This window comes from Doryrhamphus excisus, chromosome 9 (assembly GCF_030265055.1).
Source record: "Doryrhamphus excisus isolate RoL2022-K1 chromosome 9, RoL_Dexc_1.0, whole genome shotgun sequence".
NCBI lineage: Eukaryota > Metazoa > Chordata > Actinopteri > Syngnathiformes > Syngnathidae > Doryrhamphus > Doryrhamphus excisus.
Window position 1 is genome coordinate 13,218,170 of NC_080474.1, and position 27,628 is coordinate 13,245,797.

The 27,628-nt window shown below is 41.5% G+C and overlaps 1 protein-coding gene across 4 annotated transcripts in view; it reads right to left on the reverse strand.

Moving 5' to 3' along the window:
• The window catches only part of kcnh3 (potassium voltage-gated channel, subfamily H (eag-related), member 3), an 86,701-nt gene that overhangs the window by 21,964 nt on the left and 37,109 nt on the right, over window positions 1-27,628 (reverse strand). For 2 of the 4 annotated variants that reach the window (XM_058081686.1, XM_058081685.1), the window contains 4 exons: window positions 6,983-7,216; window positions 5,129-5,263; window positions 3,257-3,414; window positions 1,518-1,770 (listed from right to left, as the gene is read on the reverse strand). In XM_058081686.1, the coding sequence (XP_057937669.1) occupies window positions 1,518-1,770; window positions 3,257-3,414; window positions 5,129-5,263; window positions 6,983-7,216 (780 nt within the window). Of the gene's footprint in view, window positions 1-1,517; window positions 1,771-3,256; window positions 3,415-4,199; window positions 4,931-5,128; window positions 5,264-6,982; window positions 7,217-27,628 lie in introns of those variants that run through there. The other 2 variants (XM_058081687.1, XM_058081688.1) reach the window with 2 other exon arrangements.

Consider the following 27,628-nt stretch of genomic DNA (forward strand, 5'->3'; position numbering starts at 1 on the left):
CTCCCACATCCCCAAAACATTTCAGTTTTACTGGAGACTGTAAATTAGGTGTGAATGGTTACAGTATATGTATGTGCCCTGTGATTGGTGAATAAAAGAAAATTTGTCTCGAAGACCAAGCAGGCAAGAATTATAACAAAATAATCTGACTCAACAAAAACTCACATTATGAGCCTTGTTCTTGTTAACAAAAAAGAACAAATGAAAGATTGTCCCATGGCACGTCTCAGTTCATTGTGGTATTGACACTCAAACGCTGGCTCGATTAGTTCTGACAAATGGCATATCGACTGACAGAAGGTCCGTAATAAAGTTGTGGGTGGCTGGTGTAATTTGATTTGCAAGCGGACAATTCTCCACTTATGGGCGATGGTTCACATTTCCTTCAGTTGGACGAGGAACAAAGAGGCTTTCTCAGAAATTACTTTAGACCATAAGATGTAATGTTGAGTGGTGCTCATGCTCATTTCCTTCCTCTGATGCAAATCTCTCATGACAAAAAACTTTACTAATGATAGACAAAGTCTATCTATTCTCAAATAGGAGGGTAGGGTGAGGTGTTGGGGGTGGCACAGGGGCTGGAGGAGGACGTTCACTATCAGTGCTATCTGCTCCCGCTAAATGCTTCTAATGCTTCTACAGTTTCTATAGAAACTTCTCGTTTATGGTGGTATCACGGTTCTGACCTGAACACATCAGACTTGTGGACAGGAAGGGAGTGGAGTTGAGTTTTAGCTGCATTACGGCCACAACAGTAGCCATGTTATTATTATGATTATGACTGTATGTATTGTGAGATCATTTAACACGGAAAAATGAAGGCATGAAATTTCAATCAGAATGTGGCGAGGGATGACTGTGACTTCCCAGGTCGGCAGACAGATGACAATTTCTTTACTTTGAACACTAAACATAGATAAATAAAGCCTGTCAATTATGATTTACATTAATTAACGCCTATGTACAAATGATCAGAGCGGCCACTAACGAGGTGTTTTTCCAACGCGCAGGCGTACTACCTATCTTTACGCAGGACAGTCATTCACCAGCCACGTCAACAACCACATTGTGGCCACGTCCAAGGGACACACCCACCAGGGACATAAACAGCCAAACTCCACTCCTAAATGTTAGAACTGAAGAAGCTTTTTGGATGAAGGGTAAAACCCTCTTCAGCAAACAAAAACAGTCAAATTGCCTTGATTCAACCTACAGTCTGTGAATTACCATGACATGGATTACCGAGCATCTACACAGACAAAATTTAGCTCAAAGCCGTGGATTATGAGATTTTTTTCAAATAATTAAATAAAAAAAGAGAATTGTTGGAGTGTAACCTGTCGAAGGAAGGATATTTTGATTGGCAGGGGGGAATGTGATTTATTTATTTGAAATTGGTAATCACAGTTATTCCAACTGCGAGTTCCTTTTCTCAATTAATGATGAAGGTTGAATGATAATGGATGAAACGCCACCTTAACATAACTAGCATCATCAAGGTGCTTTTCAGTACTCACCTAGCATAAATAAGATCTCCACGAGGATGTCGCTGACGCTGGGAGGGCTTCTGGGGGCGCTGCCTTCGTCTCGCCCACCGACCACCGTGAAGCAGACATTATAGGGCACAGTGACAGCCACGTAGAAAGTGGCCAGTAGGATCAGCCAATCCCAGCCGGCCTTGAAGGTGCCGTAGTGGAGCAGGATGAAGCGGGACTTCTGGATGGCCGCTACTTTGTACTCTGGGATCGGAGGCTTCTCCCCAAACATATTCTGTGTAAGGATGGAGGTGTTAGCTTTCAAGGCTCACAAGTATGCAGTACATAAAAAATACACTGGATATACCAAGTTGATATTTCATTAGGTAGCCACTACAATGACATCAAATACAGAAATTGTATAAAAAAACAGTATCTGGTTATAGATGAACACAATGTATCTCACCGGGCATCCTCAAATAGCATCAACTAGCATCTCCTCCACCTGTTCCCTATACTCTCACTACAAATGTCATCTGCAAACATCATAGTCCATGGAGATTCTTGTCTAACCTCATCTCTCAGCCTGTCCATCATCATAGCAAACAAGAGGGGGCTCAGAGCTGACCCTGATGCAGTCCCATCTCCACCTTGAACTCTTCTGTCACACCGAGAGCACATCTTGCAGTCTTACAGTATGTCCTGCACCACTTTAACATACTTCTCCAGACTTCCTCATACTATACCACAGTTCCTCTCTAGGTGCAGTTCCTCATAGGCTTTCTCCAGATCTACAAAGACACAATGCAGCTCCCTCTGATCTTCTCTGTACTTCTCTATTAGCATTCTTAAAGCAAATACTGCATCTTTTTTGGCATGAAATCATACTGCTGCTCACAAATGCTGACTTCTGCCCTTAGTCTAGCTTCAACGACTCTTTCCCATAACTTCATTTATGGCTCATTAGCTTTATACCTCTGTATTTGCCACAGCTCTGCACATCACCTCTCCTCCATTCCTGAGGCATCTTCTCAACAACTAAGATCCTATTGAAGTCAGGAACCCTACTGTTACCTCTACGAGACACTTCCATACCGCCACAGGTATACCATCAGGACCAAGTACCTTCCCACTCTTCATCATTTCCAATCCTCTTCTCACTTCATCTTTACTAATCTTTGCTACTTCCTGGTCCACAACAGACAAATACAAGCAGTAAAAATACATTTCATCCCCAATAAATCTCGCCAACTCATTATTGAGAGCTTATATGTATACTTTGATAAAAACATGCTAGCTAGCATCTGTCGCAGCCCATCTCTTCAGGTGTGAGCTGCTTCTGGCTGACACTACACTTTTAACTCGCTAGAGGTGACCTTCACGCCATCTGTTAAGATGTAAGCACAGCAAAGTAGTACACTATTTACTGTATGTCAGCAACATATAAACACAAACACACATGAGCTCACAACGTCTACATTTTACTCTTTGGCTGTGTTAACCATGGTAATGCCACCCTGTTGTGATTACATAATGCTAACACCCATAATTAGGTTACTATGCTAATGTCACAGGGGATTGGGACACCTGGGCACAATACTGGAACCATCTTTAGATTTGTTAACCCTTGCGGTGGCTCTTTGAAGGCGACATTCAAAACATTCGGTACCATAGGGTCAAAATATTAGAAACAGCTCTCAGTATGATGCAGTGCCACAATACAAATACAAGCGCAATAATAATCATATTATGACATGAATTGATGAATACGCGGGACTCACGTTGTTGATCTTGAGCTTGCTCTTGTCTTGCTTCTGCAAGTGTCCAGATAGATGGTAGAGGACAGCTCGGCTACGACGGCGGTTGGCGTTGAAGCCGGGAGGCCGCGTCACCTGATGCACCTCCAGACCTGTCTCCTCATCTGCGGAAGGTAGACGGGCTCCAGAAAACCATTATCAAAAAAAACACCTTCAAACCAACGTAGAAGACAAAACTTGTGTGCGTGATCAACTTCTATACCTAACCTGTATTTTCAAAAGACCTTTTTATGATATTACAATAGTAACATATGTCCCTAAAACCTGTTTGTAATCACCAAACGTCTCCCTCACTTGGTTGCCCCACTTTTGACAGACGATGTGCTCAAACACTTTTGAAGTTACGGATTTTCATGATGTCATTAAAGAAAAGCCTCCTTCCTCATGTCTGTGACCAGCTCCAAGCTAGGTGAGCCCACTAACTTGTAAAAATCAGGCTTTACCTGGCGCGCTGTTAACTGTCTGTCAACTACAAATGTTTGAACTCTATGTTTGATCATTTTGCTTTACTTCTCTGAATAAGCTAACCCCAACCTGGCATGACGTTGCTGTTAAAATGTGAGTGTAATGTTAGCACTGTCGCTCACATAGCTATGCTAGTGTTGCTAACATTTATTGTCCTTCTGTCCCACTCTTCAATTTTACATTGTTATGTGATATATGACATCTATCACATTTGGACAGAGTTACAGTGTACTTTATATGTAAATAGTGGATGGAGTACACAATAGTACTTCTTGAAGACACAAAGGATGCCATAGACAGGCATGGACAAACACAGCTCATTAGCATTATAGCTACAGACACACAAAATGAATAGAAGCTCTTCCAAACTGTCTAAATTCCAGCATCAAGACACCTTAATGGGGCCTCTGAGACTTATTTATTGTTGTATAAAAAAGTAGACCTTTAAGATTTGGGCTTGCTCAGGATTGCCTTAAATCATCCTGTAATTATGCCGCCAAAGGCCTGGACTCCCAAGCTGCATTCACATTTTGTTTGTGGCTGCCCCTAGACATTGATTATTGTGGATTATTGGCCCCACACACTCATGGAATATGTATTGTTTATCATTATTATTCCACACAGATACAGTGAAGATCTCTTCACACAAGTGTTTTGCAGTTGGAGTAATGCTGTGCTTATTAATAAGGTGCCACTTTGGAGTTCAAGGAGGATGAAATAAAAGTAAAAATACTGGCCTCCAGGAGGAATGTAGCTACTTCGCTCATTCTTTCTCAGGGGACATGTTAGGGGCGGGAGGGGTTCAGTCCTGCCACGGAAAAGGCTGCACATACATTTTAAATTATTAATGCTGTAAGTTAACGTGATCAGTACTGTGTGTGCCTGCGATGGTGAAGATGCCCTTTTATTACAGGAGTTTGAAACTAAACATTTATTTCATTCATTAATTTTCTACCGCTTTTTCCTCACGAGGGTCGCGGGGGTGCTGGAGCCTATCCCAGCTGTCTTCGGGCGAGAGGCGGGGTACACCCTGGACTGGTCGCCAGCCAATCACAGGGCACATATAGACAAACAACCATTCACACTCACATTCATACCTATGGACAATTTGGAGTCGCCAATTAACCTAGCATGTTTTTGGAATGTGGGAGGAAACCGGAGTACCCGGAGAAAACCCACACATGCACGGAGAGAACATGCAAACTCCACACAGAGATGGCCGAGCGTGGAATTGAACCCTGGTCTCCTAGCTGTGAAGTCTGCGCGCTAGACTGCCGTGCCGCCTGAAACTAAACAGTTATGCTTTATTTGTGATTTAATACGAACCTACAACACCACTTAGAAATATCTTGCATGTGTGCGGTCATTCACCTGTATCTGGTCCCTGCTCCGGATCCTGGTCCTTCTTCTTGTCCGTGATGTCTTTGTGAGACACGAGGAAAAGTACCACCTCGCCCTTCTCGTTCTTGATCGGTACGATGTCCAGAAGACACCAAAACTGAGTGCCTGTACACAAAATAAACATTCCGTAGATGCTTAAATCCAACAGCAACATTAGTAGCAACATTTTCGAGCGCATGCAGAGGTAAATAAAGCTGCTGGATGCTGGCCACTTATAATACTTCAAACTGGAGTTACCCTCAGCTACAGCTTTTGTAGACCACACACAAATACAAAATACTTGGTAGTTAATTGAATAGAGGTATTAGACTGTGCAATGATTTTGTTGCATGTGGAAATATTCATCATATATATATATTTATGTCAACAAGAGAATATCAAAGCAGTGTATCCTTGTCTGACTACAGAGACAGCACTTGAAAGTATGCTCCATTTGTATCTGTTTCAGCCTTTTCATGGTGAATATTGAACACTGGCAGCCTCCTCTTGCTTGAAAAAGAATATGGTGAGACAAAGAAAGGCAGTACACACTGTTCATTCATGGCACTGCTTTTGTTTTGGTTTCCTGTTACTCGCCTGTGTAGTCCTCCGAGACGTTTATGGATACTGTTTCCTGTCGAACTAACCAACAGGATTCAATGCGTGTGAATAATACAGGAGGAAAGAATGCCTGAATAAAATCATTAGACATATTGTCCTTGTTTGCCTGGAACAAAGAGGGTAAACAGAAACAACACTTGGTCGCTTTTTGTTTTGTCTCATCAGTTTGTATTTGTCAGAGATGAAGAAGGGATTTAGAGACAATAATCCAATTGAAGGTTGCGTACTTGGCATACTTGGTGGCATTCATGCAATTATTATGTTTACCCAGCAACAATGCAAACAATTTTTTTGCAGGAACTGTAAATGTAGACCTTAATTTAAAAATGACATAACCTTGAGGTTGAAGTCCTTAATGTGCATTTTTTTAAATAACTTTTAATTAAATAATAAGATGTGAAAGCATAAACGCATGACTTACGTCTTAATGTCTTGATGTTGGCATTCATTCATCCTTCATTCACCAAGAAATTGAGTAAAATGTGTAAAAATACCTTTGTGCCATGTTGCAATGTGAGCCAAAATAATAAAAAAAAATCCCTGCATTGAAGCTACAAAGATCCTGACTAATTTGAGTGTGAATTTACATTTACATTTAGTAAGATTGGACAGGGAAAAGCCGAAAGTAAAAAACAAACACGCTAAACGGTGATGAGAGTAATTATGCCCTTTAATCAATATATCAATAAAAATATAAACATAAATTAGTCATCAAAATTAAATGTTGATTATGACCTAATCCTAATTATTATTTTTTTAAAGTTACTTTTTCCCTCTCTTCAGACCAGCACTGGACACCTTATTCGGCTGAGTGTCGGGGTCCTGGCCGGGAATTGAACTTGTGCCTAATAAAGGTCCATCGTCAACCACCGAACAGAGGTAATTAGTTTTCAAAAAACCACAACAGAGAGAGTGTAGTTCAAATCGCAGTGTAGTTAGGGATGACTGTATATGATTTAATTTGTCATTGATAAAACACAGTGTTGTGCTGACAAAGCTGCTTTTACAGTAAAGTAATGAAATAACATCAGAGTCTCATTGGCACTTCCATTTGCGAGACTTTCTCCTTTCAAATCTGACATGACACTTAGATTTATGAATAAAAAATGTCTGGATGTAGTGTTTCGTGCTGTTTCATTCACAATTTTCACTTCACACACTCCCGTCTCACATGCTTGTGAATGAATAGTATTCCCATCACAGATCCAACAACGAGAGACGCACCTTCTTTCTTGTAGAAGACCAGCTCGGTCTTGAACTCGCGTCTCTCATCCAGTGCTCCTTGGATCTGTGCTGTGAAGCGGTCACTGGTTTCGGGGCCGTACAGGAAGTGGCAAGCACAGCTCTTCTGCATGAGCTCGGCACGAGCGTAGCCCGTGAGCTCGCAGAAGCCATCGGAGCAGTAGACAATGGGGTAGAGTGACTGCACCTGAGCGTTACCCAGCACGAAGTTGCTGTCTAAAAAGACGACATAGAGAGGCAATGTTAGTATCACAAATGTTTACTTTAAGCTCTCTAACAATTTTCATCACACTGACAAGTCGCATACATTGGAGACAATTAAAAATCCTGATTAATGGACATGGGGCACTGAAAAGTGGGAGACAGTTTTATTCTCTGATGAGTAAAATGTAACCTTGGCGGTCGTGATGGCTTCCAATGTTGCTGGCATGACAAGGAGATCCCACCTGTGGTGTTTTGTACGCAGTACATTGGAACGGGTGCTGGGGTGCTTTTTTTCCCTCAATGCAACAATGGAGGGTCAGGTTGTGCAGGGGTGTCAAATGGCAACTGGGTATGTGGAGATGTTGCAGGGGGCATCCGTCATGATGGAAGGCCCAACAAAACAACGCTGCAGTTCACCTGACTAACCTCATTCTATTGCACCATTCTGCTGTGTTCTCTTCATCTAAATCCAACTGAGAACTTGGGATTGATGGAAAGGGATATTTAGAAAAATGGAAAAATCAGTTTCAGACAGTGGATGCCCTCCATGAAGCTTTACCACTCAGAGCAACATTCCCACTAGCCTCCTGGAAACACTGGCATCAAGCATGCGTAAACCAATTTGTGAGTTGAATGAAAGGAATGGTCCAGCTACTCATTACTGAATGTTTTTTTGAACATTTATTTCTATTTTAGAAAGGTTTCTGGGCTTTTGGGCTTTTTTTTTTGCTATGATCTTAAACTTAAAGACAGCTAGAATAGGCTCCAGCATCCCCTGCGACCCTCGTGAGGAAAAGCGGTAGAAAATTAATGAATGAATAAATTGTGTACTCAAATTATTTTTGTCGCACTATTTAGTTTTCTATTTTTTTGCGTTTTGAAGCTTTACTTAGAACCGACTTAGGATCCAGCAATGAAAAATGTAAATACTTGCAATTTTTCACCAGTTTTTAAAAATGTTGATCAGGAGTGTATTTATGAGCATTATGTCCAAATTTTTTTACATATTTTTGCTTCAAAACAGCAACTTTTGGCCGCAGCCGAGGCAATCCTTCGACATCTGAGGTGAGAGGTCATCCTCTTGAGAGAATCCCCCTTGATCCACAAGGAGTTGAGCTCAGTCAGGTAGGTAAACACACACATGTATGCACACACACACACACACACACACAAGTCCAACAGTTTCCTCAACCATTAAAGTGGCAGCCTCGGGTGTGCCTCTAGTTTCTTGTTGCCTCGGAAACCGTTTCCATTCTCGTCCCTCCATTCAACACGTTTGTTCAGTGGAGAGGTCTAAATTGCTATTTTTCTGCTATTTTTCCCTCCTCTTGTGACTGAGAAGTGGCATGGTTAGTTATAATGAAGGTCTGTCTGCTTGGCATGTGAGGTCAACATGGGCCCGCCGCATGCGAATAGAATCGCAAATGAGCGTCGATGCCTCCGCTGGCCTTGTGTGAAATGTATATTTATACTTAAGAGCCCGGGCCCTTGTACTTTGTGTCTCCAGAGTTCATGTAAATGTCCACTGCCTTTGCTAACGTTATTCATGGCAGGGACACTTTCGCTGGAAACAAAATCCTCCTGGAAAACATACTATACGTCGCGTACTGCCGCAGGTGCAAACACCTCATCCGTCACAGGGAAAAGCTGACATTTCCTGGTTTTCCAACTGGAGCCGAGGTGCCCAGTAATCATTTGCTTCAAGAGCTTGTTGTGGTCTGGGTCCATGTGCTTGGAATGGCAATAGGATGGAACAAAGCTTCCTGGAGAAAATGCAATCCCTCGAAAAGAATATGAGAGAATGCTGAGAAATGTAAACGAAAAAAAAATTAGCATTGGATCCTAAAAAAGGTTCCAAGCCGTGACATCACAGCTTTTCCTAGGGGTACTAGTTGGAGCAGCAAAATTCACATGGAACAAAGAGATAATGTTTTAATGGTTATAGTATTTTGTATTTGAGCAATTAATGGCTGAGCAGTGTGCTGAGGGCATATTTTCAATGCAATTTATCTGGATTCAGCACCCTAACATGGCAGCCAAACCTGCCCAGGGCATAGTACAGAAGCGGGTGCAGAGTCGGCTCTCCTGTTGTATAATCTTCTTGGTGCCAAGAAGAAGATGCCAAGAGACGGCAGAGAGGTGATTACGGTGGATGTTTTTCAAAACAAAGTGCAGTGAAATATTTGTATGATATTTTAAATTGTTGTCAAAGTAATTGCAGTCAGTATGTGCATAAATAATAATCTATATATGCATCTGTATGTACCGTGCCTCTCACTCAAAGTCAGCTGGGATAGGCTCCAACATACACCCGCAAGCCTTTTGAAGATAAGGGGCATTGAAAATGGATGGATGGGTGGATATCAGGTGCAATATATAGTCATACAATACATCACTTAACATTGTTTTCAAGTTAGTTTTTAAGGTGTGGCGGCTTTTATTTTGTAGTGGTGGGCCGTCATGATTAATTACATCTAACGGAAACCCTGGATCCATTGTGGAAAAACATGCCCGAGGCCACAGCATCAGTAGCTGTACAGCCTTGATGAATAATCAAATACAGTGGCTGAGATGACTGCAGTGTGTTTCATCCACTCAAAATTTGAAGACCAGTCAAAAAATTGCAAGAATTTACTTTCTGCATTATTGGATTTTAATTAAGTTCTAAGTAGAGCTTGAAAATGCAAAACTAAGAAATCAAAATGACACAGAAAGAGTGTAAGCAATTTATTGCAAACAACCATGTGAAACAGGATGTTCATCAGCTGATCCGCTGAAGTTTAAGACCATAGGCTCTATTTTTGTGGCGCAGGGTAGCAGAGCGTGGCGCACCCTGTGCAGTGGTAATTTCATCCAGCGCACCATTGTGCGCAGCCAATTTAGTAATCTGGCAAACAAGATGGGTGTGACTGCGCACAAAGGGGAAGCGTCCACATTTTCAGCTTGGTGCAATGACAATTGCAAGCTCGCCAGCTCTTACCTGGTCTATTCTCTGAGCGGGCAAAGTGCACCCTGCACTGGGGTAAATTTGCTGACATGTCACAAAAAGCTCCCAGGCAGGTTTGTCAGGCACATTTCAATGCAATAGTTCAATAAACAATCACAGCAACCATTATTTAATGTAAGCATCTGAACCAGCATGTACATTTTTGTATTAATTACCCCATCACATCTGATGTCAGATTGTCAGATCAAAGACGTCACGCATAATGGGAACTCAACCCGACGGCATCTGAAAGTATTTTTTTATTAAAAAATAATAAATAGTTAGAAATCCCCCAATGTTTTTGTTTTGCATGTTGATTAGCGACTTGTTCCACAGTCCTCAAACACACCATCTAACTTTGCAATGCATCTTCTCCCACGATGCATGGTAAAATTTTCTGATTGCCTTGTGATTGGATTATCCCTCTAGCTATCCAATGCTAACTTGTCATTATGTAGCAGCTGCCCTTTAGAAAATACACTGGTAAAAACAATATTAACAATATGGACTCCCTTTGGCACACTGTTTGAAGGTCAATCAGATACGCAACGTCATTGCATACTGAAACACTTTCCACATTACCCATACATCAATTAACAGTAATATACACAAACACACGGAACCCACACATAATCTAATGAGAACAGTATCAGAAAATTAGTAGTAGTAAAACATTAGACATTGTATGCCTCTAAAGTGGTATTTTATTGTTTTTACCAGTTACTATTAAGAATGAGTCAATTCTTTTTACAAGTTAAGTTAAGAATGTTATAATACTGACTGGCATTTCCTGGCAAATACATACACCACAATATAAAACATAATGTTGTCTACAGTATGTACAGTACCACTCAAATGTTTAGGGACACCTTCCAAATCTTTTGATTACTACTGTATGTATTTGTATTGAATTTGCTTTTACTTCAAATCTCAGGCATGATGTGTTGCAGCTCAGAGTACATAAGAGTTTTTCCCCTAGAGAATGCAGTGTGTAGTATTATATTGTCAGAGTGTATTCCACATATTACCAAATGATGACCTCGGGTCACTTTAAATGGACCAGAGAGGACAATGTTGACCACTACTGCATTTTAAAATAAGGGTCAGGTTGGTGGAAGCTCTCATCCATCAGTGGAGAACAACTTTTCCTTTCTCTTTTCATGTTTTTCACGTCATAAAAAGCTGATACCTCGCCGCTAAAATGTGGCGGGTCAGAGTAGGGCTCAGCTACAGTATTTCAGCAAGCATTTTTATGAAAGTATAGCTTGTCAAGGATTCAGATATACTTTAGAATAGTCAATGTAAAGATTGTATAGCAGTATTGGTTCACTACGGTACACTGAAAATGAGTTAACACAGCCGTTATTGTCTAAACATCTGGCAACACAAGTGAGTAGCAACTTAAATGTGTCTCGTTTACAGTCAAGCATGAAGGTGGTAGCATGCATGAGTTCTGCTGACACTGGGTTGCTGCGGTTCATTGAGGGGAAAAATGGATTCCAACATGTGCTGTGACTCTGTGAAGCAGAAAGCTATGCTCTTGAGAAACTTGATCACCACAACTCCTGAAAACTCTTTGTTTGCTGCCAATGATTAAGAAGACATTGAACACGCGCCTCAGGCTGCCATGTCTGTAAATAGTCTTTCACGGCTTTATTAAACTGAGAGGTTGATTCCTGGCGCTTCAGACAACAGACTGGAGGAAGAGGAACAGCAGAAGGGGGAATGACGGCTCTCGTTTTAGGATTATCACCACATGGGCTCCCCATTAAGAGATTAGAGACAAAAATAAAGAGAATGTTGGGACATTTAGATCAGACTCAATTGCTCATAACTTGCTCAAAGTGTATTTTTATTTGGCAATATGGTATGTTTTATAAAAATAATAAAAATATTAAAATTCTGTTAACTTTAACTGCAAATGTCATCAGACTGTGGATTATTTAGGGTTTAATTGAAAATGTGTGTCTAAATGGGTTTTTCTACGTTGATTGGATGATTTGATTTGATGATTTGTTGATCTTAAATAGACCTTGACTCAATTTACACAGTAAATTATGTTTTTTTTTTATTAAAAAAAAGATCAGATTTAATGCGAAGACAATTAAATTTAACTGTAAATTTCTCAACCTGACTGGAGAAATATGACTTTCGAGCATGAACCGCCTTTTTAAGGTCATGCCACAGCATCTCATTCATGTCAGGACTTTGACTAGGCCACTCCAAAATTATGTTCCATTCAGGGGTGGACTTGCTGGTGTGTTTTGGATCATTGTCCTGCTGCAGAAACCAAGTTCGTTTCAGCTTGAGATCACAAACAGATGGCCGGACATTCTCCTTTAGGATTTTTTTGTCGACATCAGAATTCATGGTTGCATTTATCACTGTTTACATTATTACTGACAGTAAAGTTAAATATATAAAAACAGACCATGAGTTATGTTTTATCAGGGCACACAATCACTTTTTTAAAATAGAAATCGAAGGAAATACAGCTGGAATATGTGCAGATTCTGGAAGTTCTAGAAAGCTTTTTGTGTGAGTTATTGCGTGTAGCTGCTCTATAGGAGTCCACAACTCAATACAAAAATGAGCATATAGGCCCCCTTGAATGAGAACATCATTAAAGGGTTGACCATCATCAGGTTGATGTATAAAAAAACTACAGGCAGGAAGCTAAAGTGAGATGAATACAGCACATCCCTGGGCTATGATAATCAAAACAAAATAAGAAAAACAAGACAGGAGAGATGCAAATTAATGACTTTCACTAGATGAACCTTTCAGAAAAAAGTACCTGCTTGGGACATGAAGGGTCCTTGATGTTCTGGCAGGAGATGTTTTTTTTTTTTCAATTCCGTCATCCGCACAGACCAACTCTCAGTGTCAGACACAAGTGCTCCTCCAATGCACTACACAAGCAAAAAGTGCTAGTCAGTTAGCACAAAAAGTCATATGTGTGTATGCAAATGGACAAACAAGCACTACTAATAACATGCTACACCCCCAATATTTGTTGGCTAAGCAACAAAAAGAATATAAAGTAGCAGCCAGTGAGTCCATCAGCCATGTGATGGCCACCTTCACACGAACGTTGGCGCATGCAAGTCTTTAGGCTTTAGCGGTAATGGTGTTCAGTCTCCAGGGACACGCATGATAGCAGCTATAGCTGATGAACTCTTTAACCTCCAGCTGAACCCTCACTGAGACGTGCACAGTTCAGCACTCGGGGGAATACTGACGTGACTTTTTATCACCTGACTCATTATGACAGACATGTGAATATATTTCAATATATCAATATGACTTGAGGCAAGGTTAGCTGCTTTTTAACATCACAGGGAGCGACATCTTGGGTGAGAATTGTTAAAAGTACATAATGTTAAAAACTCCTGCAGTCTGCGCACCCCGTTTAACCAATTCTTTTCACCAGTTGATGAATGAAAGAAAGTAAATACAATGGAAGAGAAGGGCAGAGTGGAGAAAGGAATCTGACACAATACAATAAAATAAGGTTCAAATAAATTCCTACAGTTTGGATTAAAAAATATATAAAAACAAACAAAACACTTGGTTAAAGAGGTGCACACTAAGAAAAACTTAACAATGTTTGATTTATTTCCAAGTGAAAATCAATTAACCAGTCATTATCCCTGTTTTCTCATGTTTACATTTATTTTTACTGTGATTTTAGATCAGCATATAGTAATTAAGATGGCCATAAAATGGACACCTCCTTCCCCCAGCCATTCTTCACTCGCAACACTGTCCATGGGTAATGCCTAATTATGCCCAGTAAATGTGTCACTTTAAAGTATAAAATGTAAACTTACTCACCACTTGGATGAATGATAATGAAAGCCTTGCTGACCCTGTTGTACACCACTGAACAGTGTGTACCCTGAACATGGTAATGGTAATGGTTTTATTTCATTTGAACATGCATCAGATTACAATTGAATGCATCACATAATCAGTTCACAGTTCCACATGTCCAAAAGGAGTAGGAAGAAGCAAAGCTTATTAAATCCTACCCCTCCATCTGGTACTTTTACAATCAGTAACTGTTACATTTGTTCACTTCCTGCTTTCCATAATACAGTCTAAGTTTTTTTTTTTGTTTGTTTTTTAAATAATGCACCTCGTACTGAAGTATGAGGTGATATGACCATACAATGACATGATTGGTCATTAAACATGATAAAAGGTAGAAAATAAGTGAAAAGATTGTTAATAATATATGCCACATATATTCTTAGCTGAAATAACATATTTTAATAAAAAGAAAGACAATTCTAAAATGAGAATGTGATCTTTTTATATCCTCTGTATCACTGCAGTACAGCAAGCTTTTTTTTCCATTGTTTGCAAACAGGTTTAAACCCAATCAACTGTACGCAAGGCTAATGCAGGTCTGCCCCAAATCCACACAGACCAGGAACAATATAAATACATAATATATCTCCATAATAAACACAGTTATCTCACCCTGACTCAGTTACACTGGACTTAATTGCCAAAAAGGTCTCATATCACAGATGTGAATGGTATCAGATGCAGTGACAACACATTGCTTAATGACCCGGCCTGAGGCCCATGTTTGCAGGCAAGTGGCTGAGTCACGTGACTGTGTGTGTGTGTGTGTGTGTGTGTGTGTGTGTGTGTGTGTGTGCAGATTAGCTCATGTTCCTGTTCAACTAGCCCGAAAGCGAGCTACGGATGGGCTGAGTGATCCAATTAGCTTCATCCATGTCCACAAAATAACAGTCAATGGCCACTCACTCTGCAGAGCATGCAACTACTTCACCTTTTTATGCCTCTTTGGTTAGACTACTGCAAAGTGCAATGATGCTTTAAATTGTTTATTTTTTATTGTCAAGCAGACTTCAGCTTGTGGTCTTCAAGATTCACAACATCCAACAACTTTTACAAATTTGTCTGAAATCATTTTTAGGATTCATTCATCCATCAATTTTCTACGCCACTTATCTTCATTATTGGGTCGAGGGGGGCATGCTGGAGCCTATCCCAGCTGACTTCGGGTGAGAGGCGGGGTACACCCTTGGACCGGTCGCCAGCCAATCACAGAGCACAAAAAGACAAACAACCATTCACACTCACATTCATACTTATGGACAATTTGGTCACCAATTAACCTAGCATGTTTTTGGAATGTGGGAGGAAACCTGAGTCCCGGAGAAAACCCACGAACGCACGTACATATTTATAAACAAGGTAAGGTGTAGACAAATAATATCAAACGAAGGATTTGCACCAAAACTTTCTTAGCCAATGATAAGAATATGTCTCTAAATATAGCTTATTGTAACTCCATACAGTAGGTGGCAGTGTGCATCATAACTCTGCTTTTCATGCACACTAGGTCTGCCAGGTAAAGAGCAGGTAACAGGAGGGATCACTATTGCCAATTTCAAGACTTTGTTGGTATACTTAGTTGGAGTGTCACAAGATCTTGCAAGATTAAAACATTTCCTGTTTAGTGAAAAGCTGTTTCGGGAGAGTAGGACGCCAAGGAATGAATATCGGCTGATTGACCGGACAATATTTTCTCAAGTCAACCTCAAGTCACAGTCTTTAAGAAATGTGGAAACAAGAACTCATGAGCTCTCACAAGGGGGTTCAGACCCCCATTAAAATGTGTTGTTTTCTTACTTAGCATATACAAAATTGGTTAAGCATTTTCTGCAATTATCCGAATAGCACACATATAGCCAAGAAACTATACAGAAAAATGAAAGAATATGGTCTGATTGGTTTAGAATTATAGTGTTTCTACAATGTGCCGTTGGCCATTAAAAAAGATGAGCAAAGGATATCAAATGGCCCCCTGGGCTGCACTTTGGAGGCCCCTAAACCACACGTATTTCTGTATGCAAAGTGGCAATACTGTATAGAATTACTATACTCCTAGGGACATGGATATCACCGTGCTGTGGATTATTGTGAATTGTCTCTCTGTATAAAACAGATGTAGACTGTGTATGTGTGTGTGTGTGTGTGTGTGAGACACTGTTGATAAGAAACAATCAGTGTTTACACAACACACGCAAACAAACACACACATAAACAAACTAACTTTTGTCACAGGTGCGCATTGAATGCTGAGAGTTGGACAAAGACACATGGACCACTTTGAGCGCTCTGTGTGTGAGCATGTGTGTGTGTATGTGTGTGTTCTCTCCACCAGCAGCTTTGTGTCCCAAAGACACCAGCTATTGTTGCCTGGCGACTGGTATAAATTGTGGTGCGTTTCCTTGGAGATAGTGGGGAGGGTGGGGCTTTGATGAGAAAAACACAGTGCCTCTCCTCTACCCGCCCAACCCCAACACACATGCATATGTCAGTGAGCATGGAGAACATGGAAGTACATGCAAAGATGATAGCCCACTAGAAGTTGTGCACTCTGGTGTCGAGTTATGCACACTGACAAAATGGCTTTCTTAAACATCCTTGTCTGGCCACTCACAGTTAAAAATGAGAGGTGAGACCAACGTCTTTGCTGCTTCCTTCTGCTGCTGCTAAGTGGAAAATTAATGCCTTGCACAGCCACTTTCAACGACAAAGAACACACTTTGCATCAGAAAAGTCACTTTCAGGTTAACATCTCATCCCATACAGACTCAAATGAAGGCCCAAATTATGGCAGTTCTAAAATAGAACGTACCACAGCACGAACACCAAATATTACAGAAAGGTAGACAACAAGTTATATGTAGGACAACATCTAAGGTCCACCTGTGTGTTTTGTCATTGTAAGCAAATTTCAAAAGGCCATCATACAAGCTTCATTATTTGAACATGTGTAAAGATTATAATAAATACAGTTGGCCCTCGTTTGAACATCGCTTAATTGATAGAATTGAATTAATTGATAGATGGTTGTTGTTTTGTGGTTGCCTATTACTAGTAAAAAATATGTAGTACTCTGGTCACTAGGGCTTCACTAATGTTACATTGATGAGACATGGCATTAGTTTAGATTACCATAACACTGCATGGAGTCAGCCATAGTATGTCCGGCATAATAGTTACAAAAAAAAGTTGTAACTAACCCGAGTTCGATTCCACCCTCGGCCATCTCTGTGTGGAGTTTGCATGCTCTCCCCGTGCATGCATGCGTTTCCTCCCACATTCCAAAAACATGCTAGGTTAATTGGCGATTCCAAATTGTCCATAGGTATGAATGTGAGTGTGAATGGTTGTTTGTCTATATGTGCCCTGTGATTGGCTGGCGACCAGTCCAGGGTGTACCCCGCCTCTCGCCTGGAGACAGCTGGGATAGGCTCCAGCACCCCTGCGACCCTGGTGCGGATAAGTGGTAGAAAATGAATTAATTAATTCTTTGATGGTAAACTGAGGTCTCTGAGGCCATGTAAACATGACAGAGGTTAGAAATGTTTCGAGAAGTCCCCAGGTGACCACAGTCAATATTGTATACTACACCAACATTTTCTCATTTTATGCAAGTACTCCTATATGCGAAATAAAGAATCGTGCAGAACAGGCATTTATACACACACTAAGGAACAAGTCTTGATTTAGTTGTGTAATTAGGACTCCTTCAATTGAACTATAAATCAGTCTGTGGCACAAGCTATTCATCAATGTGGCCCCATTCAAATAAAGTAATTTGAGAAAATAAATACTGTAAATATTGGTCCCGACAAATTGAAAATTAGCCATCACTCTTTCTGAGTTGAGGATCACTGGCATCCATTACTTTGGCAAACTGTACTGACGTTGAACCAGTCACGCATCGCCTACTTCTGGTCTTTATCATACAGATAATGGAGGGCTGTCTGTGTCATCCTTGCATACCTAGGCTCTAACCTGTTAGATGGATCATTAGGAAGTAGTTCGGCTGTAAAAGTCAGTGGATCATTAACACACTCACACACATGCACACACACACACACACACACACACACACACACCTGCTGTCACCATGGTAACAAGCCGTTTGATGGCAAAGGCCATGCTCCCGTCTGAAGCTTGAGCATGGCAAATCATTTTAATACATTTTGATTGTAGTGACTTCAGTGTGTTTAGAAGAATATTTCCTCTCCCAATGCAGACAGTAAATGTGACCTATAATGGCACACACACACATATCCACTTATCCAAAACGTAATGCATCTGCTTGCGCCTCCAAATATCCCAATGCATGTCAATAAAGTATGAATCTCAACTGACTTCCCAGCATTAGAAAACCTCAAATGGCCCTCCGACCGCAGCTGAAGACCAGCAGTGGTTTTGACCCCAAAGTGCTAAATGCACAAAAATCAATAAGACATAAACACATCATTGGGCTGTCTCATGCCTTACTGCGCGAAGAAAGGGAACACAAGCCTCAATACAAATGACTAAGGCGTTATCTTTGTACCCCTCCAGTCAAGAAGCTAATCCCTGCCTTGTTTGTTAAAAAGTCAGTGTTGCACTTTTTACACTTGTGTGACAGTTCTTGTTAAAGAAATGCGCAGTGTATTGTTTTTGCGTTCCTATGAACTTCCTTTTACACTTCCTCCCAAAAATATGCATGTTAGGTTAATTCATTCATTCATTCATTTTCTACCGCTTTTCCTCACGAGGGTCGCGGGGGTGCTGGAGCCTATCCCAGCTGTCTTTGGGCGAGAGGCGGGGTACACCCTGGACTGGTGGCCAGCCAATCACAGGGCACATATAGACAAACAACCATTCACACTCACATTCATACTTATGGACAATTTGGAGTCGCCAATTAACCTAGCATGTTTTTGGAATGTGGGAGGAAACCGGAGTACCCGAGGAAAACCCACGCAGAGATGGCCGAGGGTGGAATTGAACCCTGGTCTCCTAGCTGTGAGGTCTGCGCGCTAACCACTTGACCGCCGTGCTGCCTGTTAGGTTAATTGAAGACTCAAAATTGTCCATTGTTGTAAGTCAGGACCCTAATGAGGACAAGCGTAATACAAAATGGATGGGTGGATAGAAGGGCTGCACGGTGGACGAGTGGTTAGCGTGCAGACCTCACAGCTAGGAGACCAGGGTTCAATTCCATCCTCGGCCATCTCTGTGTGCAGTTTGCATGTTCTCCCCGTGCATGCGTGGGTTTTCTCCGGGTAGTCCGGTTTCTTCCCACATTCCAAAAACATGCTAGGTTAATTGGCGACTCCAAATTGTCCATAGGTATGAATGGTGTGAATGGTTGTTTGTCTATATGTGCCCTGTGATTGGCTGGCGACCAGTCCAGGGTGTACCCCGCCTCTCGCCCGAAGACAGCTGGGATAGGCTCCAGCACCCCCGCGACCCTCATGAGGAAAAGCGGTAGAAAATGAATGAATGAATGAATGGGTGGATAGAGATCACTGGGCTGCCCAGGTGTACCTAATGATGTGGCCAATGATTGTATTTTATGTTCATCCCCTAAAAGCACAACAACTCCTTGTTAATAATATATGCCACAAAGTTACTCAATAAGTTCCCACCAGATTCATGTTGTACTAAAATATTAATTGCACTTGTGCACCACCAGACTCTTACTGGGCCTGAACCGAATCAGTAGGAGTGTCTCTGTAGGACACTAGTTGTGGCAGGTGGGTTCCAGGCAGTAATTCTCATATGAAAAACACAATTAGAAAAATGGCTTGGGGCGGTGCCGCAGAAAGGAACTCGGCAGAGGTAATAAAAGTGAATGGAAGGCATGAAAAGAAATAGCTTTTTTGTAAAATAAGGAGGAAGCAAGAATGAAATGTGATGGATGTGACCCAAAGAATAAAATAAGACATTTTCACAGAAATGAAAAGATGATACACAAGAGTCATGGCATACACTACAATAAGGAGTGTGCAGGTGAAGTGTGTGAGGAACAGATGAAATAGGATTGGGGGCCGAGCGTCAGCCATGAGGGAGTTCTTTTAGGTGTGGGGACTGAAAGCTAGTGGGTTAAGATGAGGGACCACAAAACATTTAACTGGACTTTCAAAGAAAGGTCACGGTATGGCGGAGGCACCCAAAAAAAAATGACCTTTGAATTCATTTGTGAGGATGATTGAGGGAGGGACGGCGTAGGGCATCACAAGTTAAGGTAAATGGATGCTACATTTTTGCTTTGATATCTCACCAATCTATCTTCCAGAATTGGAAACAGACATACAGTACTGTAATTGGACCGATCAGCAGCCTGAAAGCAAACCTGTAAGCTTGAGAATGGTGCCCCCACCCAGGGTTTTGTCAGAGGCGCAACTTTAAGAGCTTTCGTGATGTTATTTCCCGATTGACGACAGCGAGAGACACTTGCTGCTCATTATCATTTATGGCAGGGGTCTCAAACTCACGGCCCGCGGGTTTGCTGTGTGGTATCATGCACCCAGTAATGACAGCTTAAAGCTGTGTGCACACCGGACACAATTGACATGATTTAGCATGTTACGACACTGCTCCTAGATGTAACGATGCTAACTTGCTAATTGGGTAAAATGGTTACGTTTCATTAATGTTCATGTTAAACGTTAAATAATTGTTAATACCGGTAATTTCAATCTGAAAAAAATAATTGATCTTCCCACCAAATATATGTGGTTTCTTAAGTTTTTCTTATTTGCAGTTGTAATATTATTTTATTTATTTATTACTGATTGATTTATTTTCTTTATTTTGATTTGCTTATTTATTTTGTAATCTTATTTTGAGTAGTAAATAAAAAGCAAGATATTTGAGAACACCACCCTCGGCCATCTCTGTGTGGAGTTTGCATGTTCTCCCCGTGCATGCGTGGGTTTTCTCCGGGTACTCCGGTTTCTTCCCACATTCCAAAAACATGCTAGGTTAATTGGTGACTCCGAATTGTCCATAGGTATGAATGTGAGTGTGAATGGTTGTTTGTCTATATGTGCCCTGTGATTGGCTGGCGACCAGTACAGGGTGTACCCCGCCTCTCGCCCAAAGACAGCTGGGATAGGCTCCAGCACCGCCTGCGACCCTCGTGAGGAAAAGCCTTAGCAAATGAATGAATGAATGAATATTTGAAAACAGTGGAATGGGTATAGCAGAAGCAAAAGCATGGAAGACAGTTTTTTTATCTTTATTTTTTTCTGTATTTAATAAATGCTTTTTTTTTTTTAAGTGGCCAGTGGCCCCCAGGTAAATTGAGTTTGACACCCATGATTTATGGCATGCCTGAAAACTCCTTTGCACACTGTTTGCGTTGTGTTTATGAATAAATTACGCACGTGGCATGCAATTTGTGACCGAAAATGGTGCGCATTACGACTCATGCAAGACAATAGTATGGGTGACGTGCATTGCTCCCACATGGGTATGCATTGTCACCAACACTTCCCGCATTAGCGAAGCAGTCATGGCATTATTTGGTCCTGCTGTGTCCCTCATGATGTCCCTCTATTTGCAAGGGACCTTTAACATGTTACACACAGGGAAGAAGCTCTCATTGCAGCAAAGTAAGGTAAGTCTACAAAGTTAGTCAACATTATCTTGCAGCTGCAGAGAGAGAATGTGCAAAGAGCAGGAAGGAGATAAACTAGATGAAAAGGAGGCAAGGTGGCACTGACAGTGAGGGAGAGGGAATTGCTGACGAGAAGATGCCGCTGTGGGCATTATGATGTGTCATTAACAGAAATTCACAAGGAAGATTCAAAAGGCTACAGAAGGGGTGTGAAGCTCAGCACTGGGGGGTAAAATTCAAAGACTACTTTAGGTAGGAGCAATTGCTTAATTACTTATTACAGCACGGGTCAGATGACTTTAACACATATGGGCGACAGGAAATACGTGAGAATTCAACCTGACTCTCCAAGAGGTGGTGGAAAAGTTAACCCAAGCTTGTTGAGCTAAAATGGAAGGAAAGGACGGAATGAGCTTGCAACTATCTTCCCATTTTCAAAAGCTTTGCTGTCTAGATTGTCAACAGTAGGTTTTGGCATCACATGCCGTAAATTGCTGTAAATTCAATGCCATGAAAATGCACTAAACCCAATCATAAGTCAATACGCCCGAGGGCCGCAGGTATATCCAGCGGAGAAGAGGTTGTACGCATGGATGGAGAGCTCCTGGGGCTTGCAGGTATGGAGCCTATTGTCCAAGGAGCTCAGTAACGTGACAAGCACACTTCTCTCGGCAGGAAATCAAATTGCAAAAACAGTGCCGGGCCAGCATTTCCCAGTGAGCCACTGTATCCTATTTTATCTGATGACCACAATACAAGAAAAAAGAGACATGTGGATGAATGATTGATAGCTTTGCTGCAGTTTACATTGCAGAAGTGCCACAGTGTAGAATAAAAGCTAAAAAAAAGTTTAATTCTAAAAACAATGGCAAAACACCATCCATTCATCTGTTTATTATGTCGCTTATCCTCACTAGGGTTGCATGCTGGAGCCTACCCCAGCTGTCTTTGGGCGAGAGGCGGGGTAGACCCTGGACTGGTCGCCAGCCCATCGCACATATATATATTAATTCATTCATTTTCTACCGCTTTTTCCTCACGAGGGTCGCAGGGGGTGCTGGAGCCTATCCCAGCAGTCCTTGGGCGAGAGGCAGGGTACACCCTGGACTGGTGGCCAGCCAATCACAGGGCACATATAGACAAACAACCATTCACACTCACATTCATACCGATGGACAATTTGGAGTGGCCAATTAACCTAGCATGTTTTTGGAATGTGGGAGGAAACCGGAGTACCCGGAGAAAACCCACGCATGCACAGGGAGAACATGCAAACTCCACACAGAGATGGCCGAGGGTGGAATTGAACCCTGGTCTCCTAGCTGTGAGGTCTGTGTGCTAACCACTCAACCGCTGTGCGCATTGTCCATAGGTATGAATGTGAGTGTGAATGGTTGTTTGTCTATATGTGCCCTGTGATTGACTAGCGACCAGTCCAGGGTGTACCCTGCCTCTCGCCCGAAGACAGCTGGGATAGGCTCCAGCACCCCCTCGACCCTCGTGAGGAAAAAGCGGTAGAAAATGAATGAATGAATGAATGAATGAATGATATATACGTATGCTATATCGGTCCCCAACTTTTGGAATATGGGAGGAACCCAGAGTACCCAGAGAAAACCCACACATGCACAGGGAGAACATGCAAACTCTGGGGAAACCCAATATCCCAAAATACAATATACAAAAATAAAGCATGCAATGTCCAAAACACACTAAAGACATGCAAGGACCTATACGAAAACTAGCATGACTCCCCACACAAGACGTGCAACGACCAGGCGAAGACAAAGGAACTAAATACACAGACTAATTACACAATACCTCACACCTGGATGGGACACAAGGAGGATTGAGCTAATTGGCGGCGACACAAGGGTCAGGGGGGGAGACACAGGTGCAAACTATGGCACAATGAGCACAAGGAGGACAAACAGCAAAAACCAGAAACCAAATAACACATATCGTGACAAAGACCTCAATTGTTGTATTGCCGTAAAGTCTGAACCTTTATCCTTATGTTCCCTATTGAGGTGGCCTAGTCACTTCTGCTTTTATGTTCTTGGCCACTGCTGAAATCCCCCTAAAAATTGATGTTCTTTAGAGGAGTCCCTCTGGCGTCTCTCTGGTCTTGCTAACCTTCTTCCATGACCTTTCATGGCATTTCTGGGGTTTAATTTCTACTTTTTCTTTTAGAATTCAACTGCACTGTGTTTAACTCAGTGGACAGAAGACGGAGTTGGAGGAATTCTCTGGTCGTGACAGGATGGATGTCTTCCAAGCTCAACACATCATACGTCATTGGAGGACACATAGATCACATACAGGTAGATCACATACAGTAAACATTGCTTGGTTGTGTAATTCACACTTGATGGGCAAGCAATCCATAGACCCAATATTTATGTATCAAAGTAATAGAAAAAGTAAGGTTTTCATATTTTCATCGTATGTCCCCGTTAAAAATCAAGATATCAAAATAGTGTGTCTGATAGCTTTAGCTTTGATCTATTGCTATCTCTGGCTCGAGTCCACACTCAGAATACTCAGATGAAATACTGATGAGGTGGAAGTAAAACTGCTACTGCAACAAGCAGATGGGCCAGGCCATCGTGAAAGCTTTAGCGTTTCATGCAAGTGAGCAGTGAGCGGCTCGATCAATGCAGTGCGGCTCATTCAATTAGGAGGCTAAAGAGGAGGGAGGCTCGCAAGTGGAAAAGGTTCAGGCGAGGAAATGAGACAAGAGAGAGGACGGGACGAAGGAGGGGAGCAGAAGAGGGAGGAATGTGAAAAGAATCTGCACGGGGAGATTATTACGGAGCGCTGGTAGAATCCCTTTGAAAACATCAATGAAAGATACTAAAAAGATGGAAGAGTGAGATGTAATGAGGGAAATGGGTTTGAATACAGGAGCAAATTACTGAAATGGAAGGAAAAACGGGCCTAAGACATCACTTTTGAGGCAAAGTCTTCACACAGGCTCAACAGAACGAGCATGTCAGAAAACATGCCTTTCTTCTTCTTGTCATTCTCATCCATTGTCTCTCTATGACAGTCTGTCTTGTCGCCTCATTTTCTGCTTATTTTACATTTATATCAACACATCTTCCAGACATGACTGGCCTGCCCAGAGCAGGTGGTGCACAAATGCAAATGAATGCCACATTTTGATAATCTGCACATGTAATTAAAGCACGGAGCAGGCTGTTTATGTTGAAAGAATCTTAGGGAATGTACATACTAGGGATGAGCGAGCACACCATTATCTGTATCTGTATCTGTTCACCCATCGAAATGATCTGTATTCATATCTGTACTCTATGAGGGTGGGACATAGACCAGAAATGGGTGTGGTTTTACCCGGAAATGGACTGTATTTTAAGTCTGAAATTGATTTTCATTGATCAGAAGTTGCTATATGTACTGTACTTGTAAGGTACATAAAAGATAAGGTAAAATGATTTTTAAAAAACTGTTTAAAATGCATAAATATGGTTAGAGCATTTAAGAGTAGTAATAGTTCATGTCATACATATAAAATTCAGTTGTAAAAGAAAAACAGACACCCTACTATTTTTTTATGTTTGTTTCTAAAATAAACAAATCTCCATTGTTGGCGTTTGGGTGTAATACCGCAAAATCCACAAGGGGGTGCTAGCAGCGATGGTGGTATAGAGTAGGTGACAAAACCACAGAGGAAGACTAAATCCTGAGGGTGAATATACATCAAGTCATCGTGGATTGTCTTCCTTATTCTGTACCACGGGTTAGTACAAAGTAGACATAATTTATATTTTAACGTCTGTAAAGAGTTTAGAAAGTTGCTAGAGTAAACAGCTGACTGCCAAATGTTTGTTACAAAATGTGTTGTAGGGCAATTGAACATAAGCGAAATGGCTAATGCTAGCCAGCTTTAATGTACAGTTAATAGCATGAAGCAGGCTAACTGAAAAATGTGAAATATGTCTGGAAGAAAATTGGTAATTGTAATTGTTGATCTTTTGATATCTGAAGTGTTGTTATTTTTGAGAGGAAGAATAAATCCTGAGGGTGAATATATGTCGTGGATTGTCTTCCTTATTCTGTACCACAGGATTTTCAAGGCATACAACCCCTCCAGGTGGTGGAGGGGCAACATACTATTCACTGTATGTGTGTGTAAGTGATCCTTGAGATTTTATTCTTTAATTATTTATATATATTATAATTATTTCATATCAATGAGCTGTGTGAAGTTGGTGATTCATGCAAACATGGCAATAAACGATAATGAGTCAACTGACTTTATATATCACCAGCCAAACCACACGAAACAAGCACATACAAAAAAAAAACCCCGTCAGTGACTGATGCACGATCGTGCCTGCTGTCGTGTTAAAAACACCCGTGTATTTTATGAAACAAGTATAAGATTGCAAGGTGCATACTGCAACATATTGCGAGGGCTGTAATATCTTAGCCATATTTTAGTAATATTGCCTTGATGCCTTGTGCGTCATCAAGTGTACCTAATAATGTGGCCAGTCAATGCATGTCTGCACAGAGCTGCACCGCATGTTACGGAAAACAAGTCTACCAAGTAACTTTAGATATAAACCAAAATAGTGCATACATGACATGCAATTTGAACAAAAATTGATAACTGACGACCTGCTTGTGTTGAAATGTTAACGTTCAGTATTAAATTAACATGCATTTGTTTAGAATATGGGAGGAAGCATCCATGACTGCATGCTTAGAATATGGACATATTAAATTAAATATTAAATTAATACCTATGCTGCACACAGAGATGCCCAAATGAAGATCCGAACCCAGATTTTCCATATCTCCTGACTGTGTGGCCAACATGCTAACCAAAACTTAACAAAACTCGGCGGTCGAGTGGTTAGCGTGCATACCTCACAGCTAGGAGACCCGAGTTCAATTCCACCCTCTGTGTGGAGTTGCATGTTCTCACCAGGTTAATTGGTGACTCCAAATTGTCCATAGTTATGGTTGTTTGTTTGCCCTGTGATTGGCTGGCGAGGCGAGTCCAGGGTGTACCCTGCCTCTCGACCAAAGACAGCTGGGATAGGCACCAGCAACATCCGCGACCCTAGTGAGGATAAGCGGTATAAAATGAATGAATGAATGCTTCTGAAGGTTTTTGGACACCTGTTATATATCACAGGCTGCAGCTTTTAAGGATCTACCTCAAAAGTGATGGTCAAACATCCTCAACATCATGCTGTTTTTAGGAATCTGCTACAAAAATGCTATTAAATGTCTCTGCTATGTAACACTGGTACAGATAAAAGTTTGCAAATGTCGCCACTCTCTCTTCCTTCAGCCAAAGGGGAAGCAGTGAAGCATGAAGCCCAGGGCTGTAATAAAACACCTCGCATCCAGCGCGTCACGCCTGTGTATGTGCGCTGGTGGTGGCGGGTGATGAAGCGCATTGCAGGACATTATGGAAATCACCCTACTCATCATTCACAGAGAGGATCCATCATGTTGTCTCAGCAAGGCTGCAACATGCACATTATTCCCTCAGCGAGTTGGGCTCTGACTGCATGATGAGTGTCGGACGGGCTGGACGGCCTTACTCGGATGAATGGAGCAGCTTCATGTGTCGTATTGTAGTAGTTCTAGTAGCTCTATCACTGCGTAATCTAACACCCTCAAGGGCTTCGAACAGTAATATGCATCCCTCAAGCCAGTTTATGAGCATCAAACGTGACGGAAATCTGTCATGTACCTCACTTGTTTGCTCCACTTTTGAAAGAAGAGGCACTTATTGTGGCTTTTCATGATCTCATGAAGGAAAAGTGGACACACCCCATTAGCATTAAAGCTACAGACACACAAAGACATCTGTTCCCAGTAGGGCTTACTACAGGACTTTTATTTAATTAAGGGCATTTTGTTATGTACTCTATACATAGGGTGTACCGTATTATAAGTTGCATGCTAAAACATATGAACTACAAAAAAACTT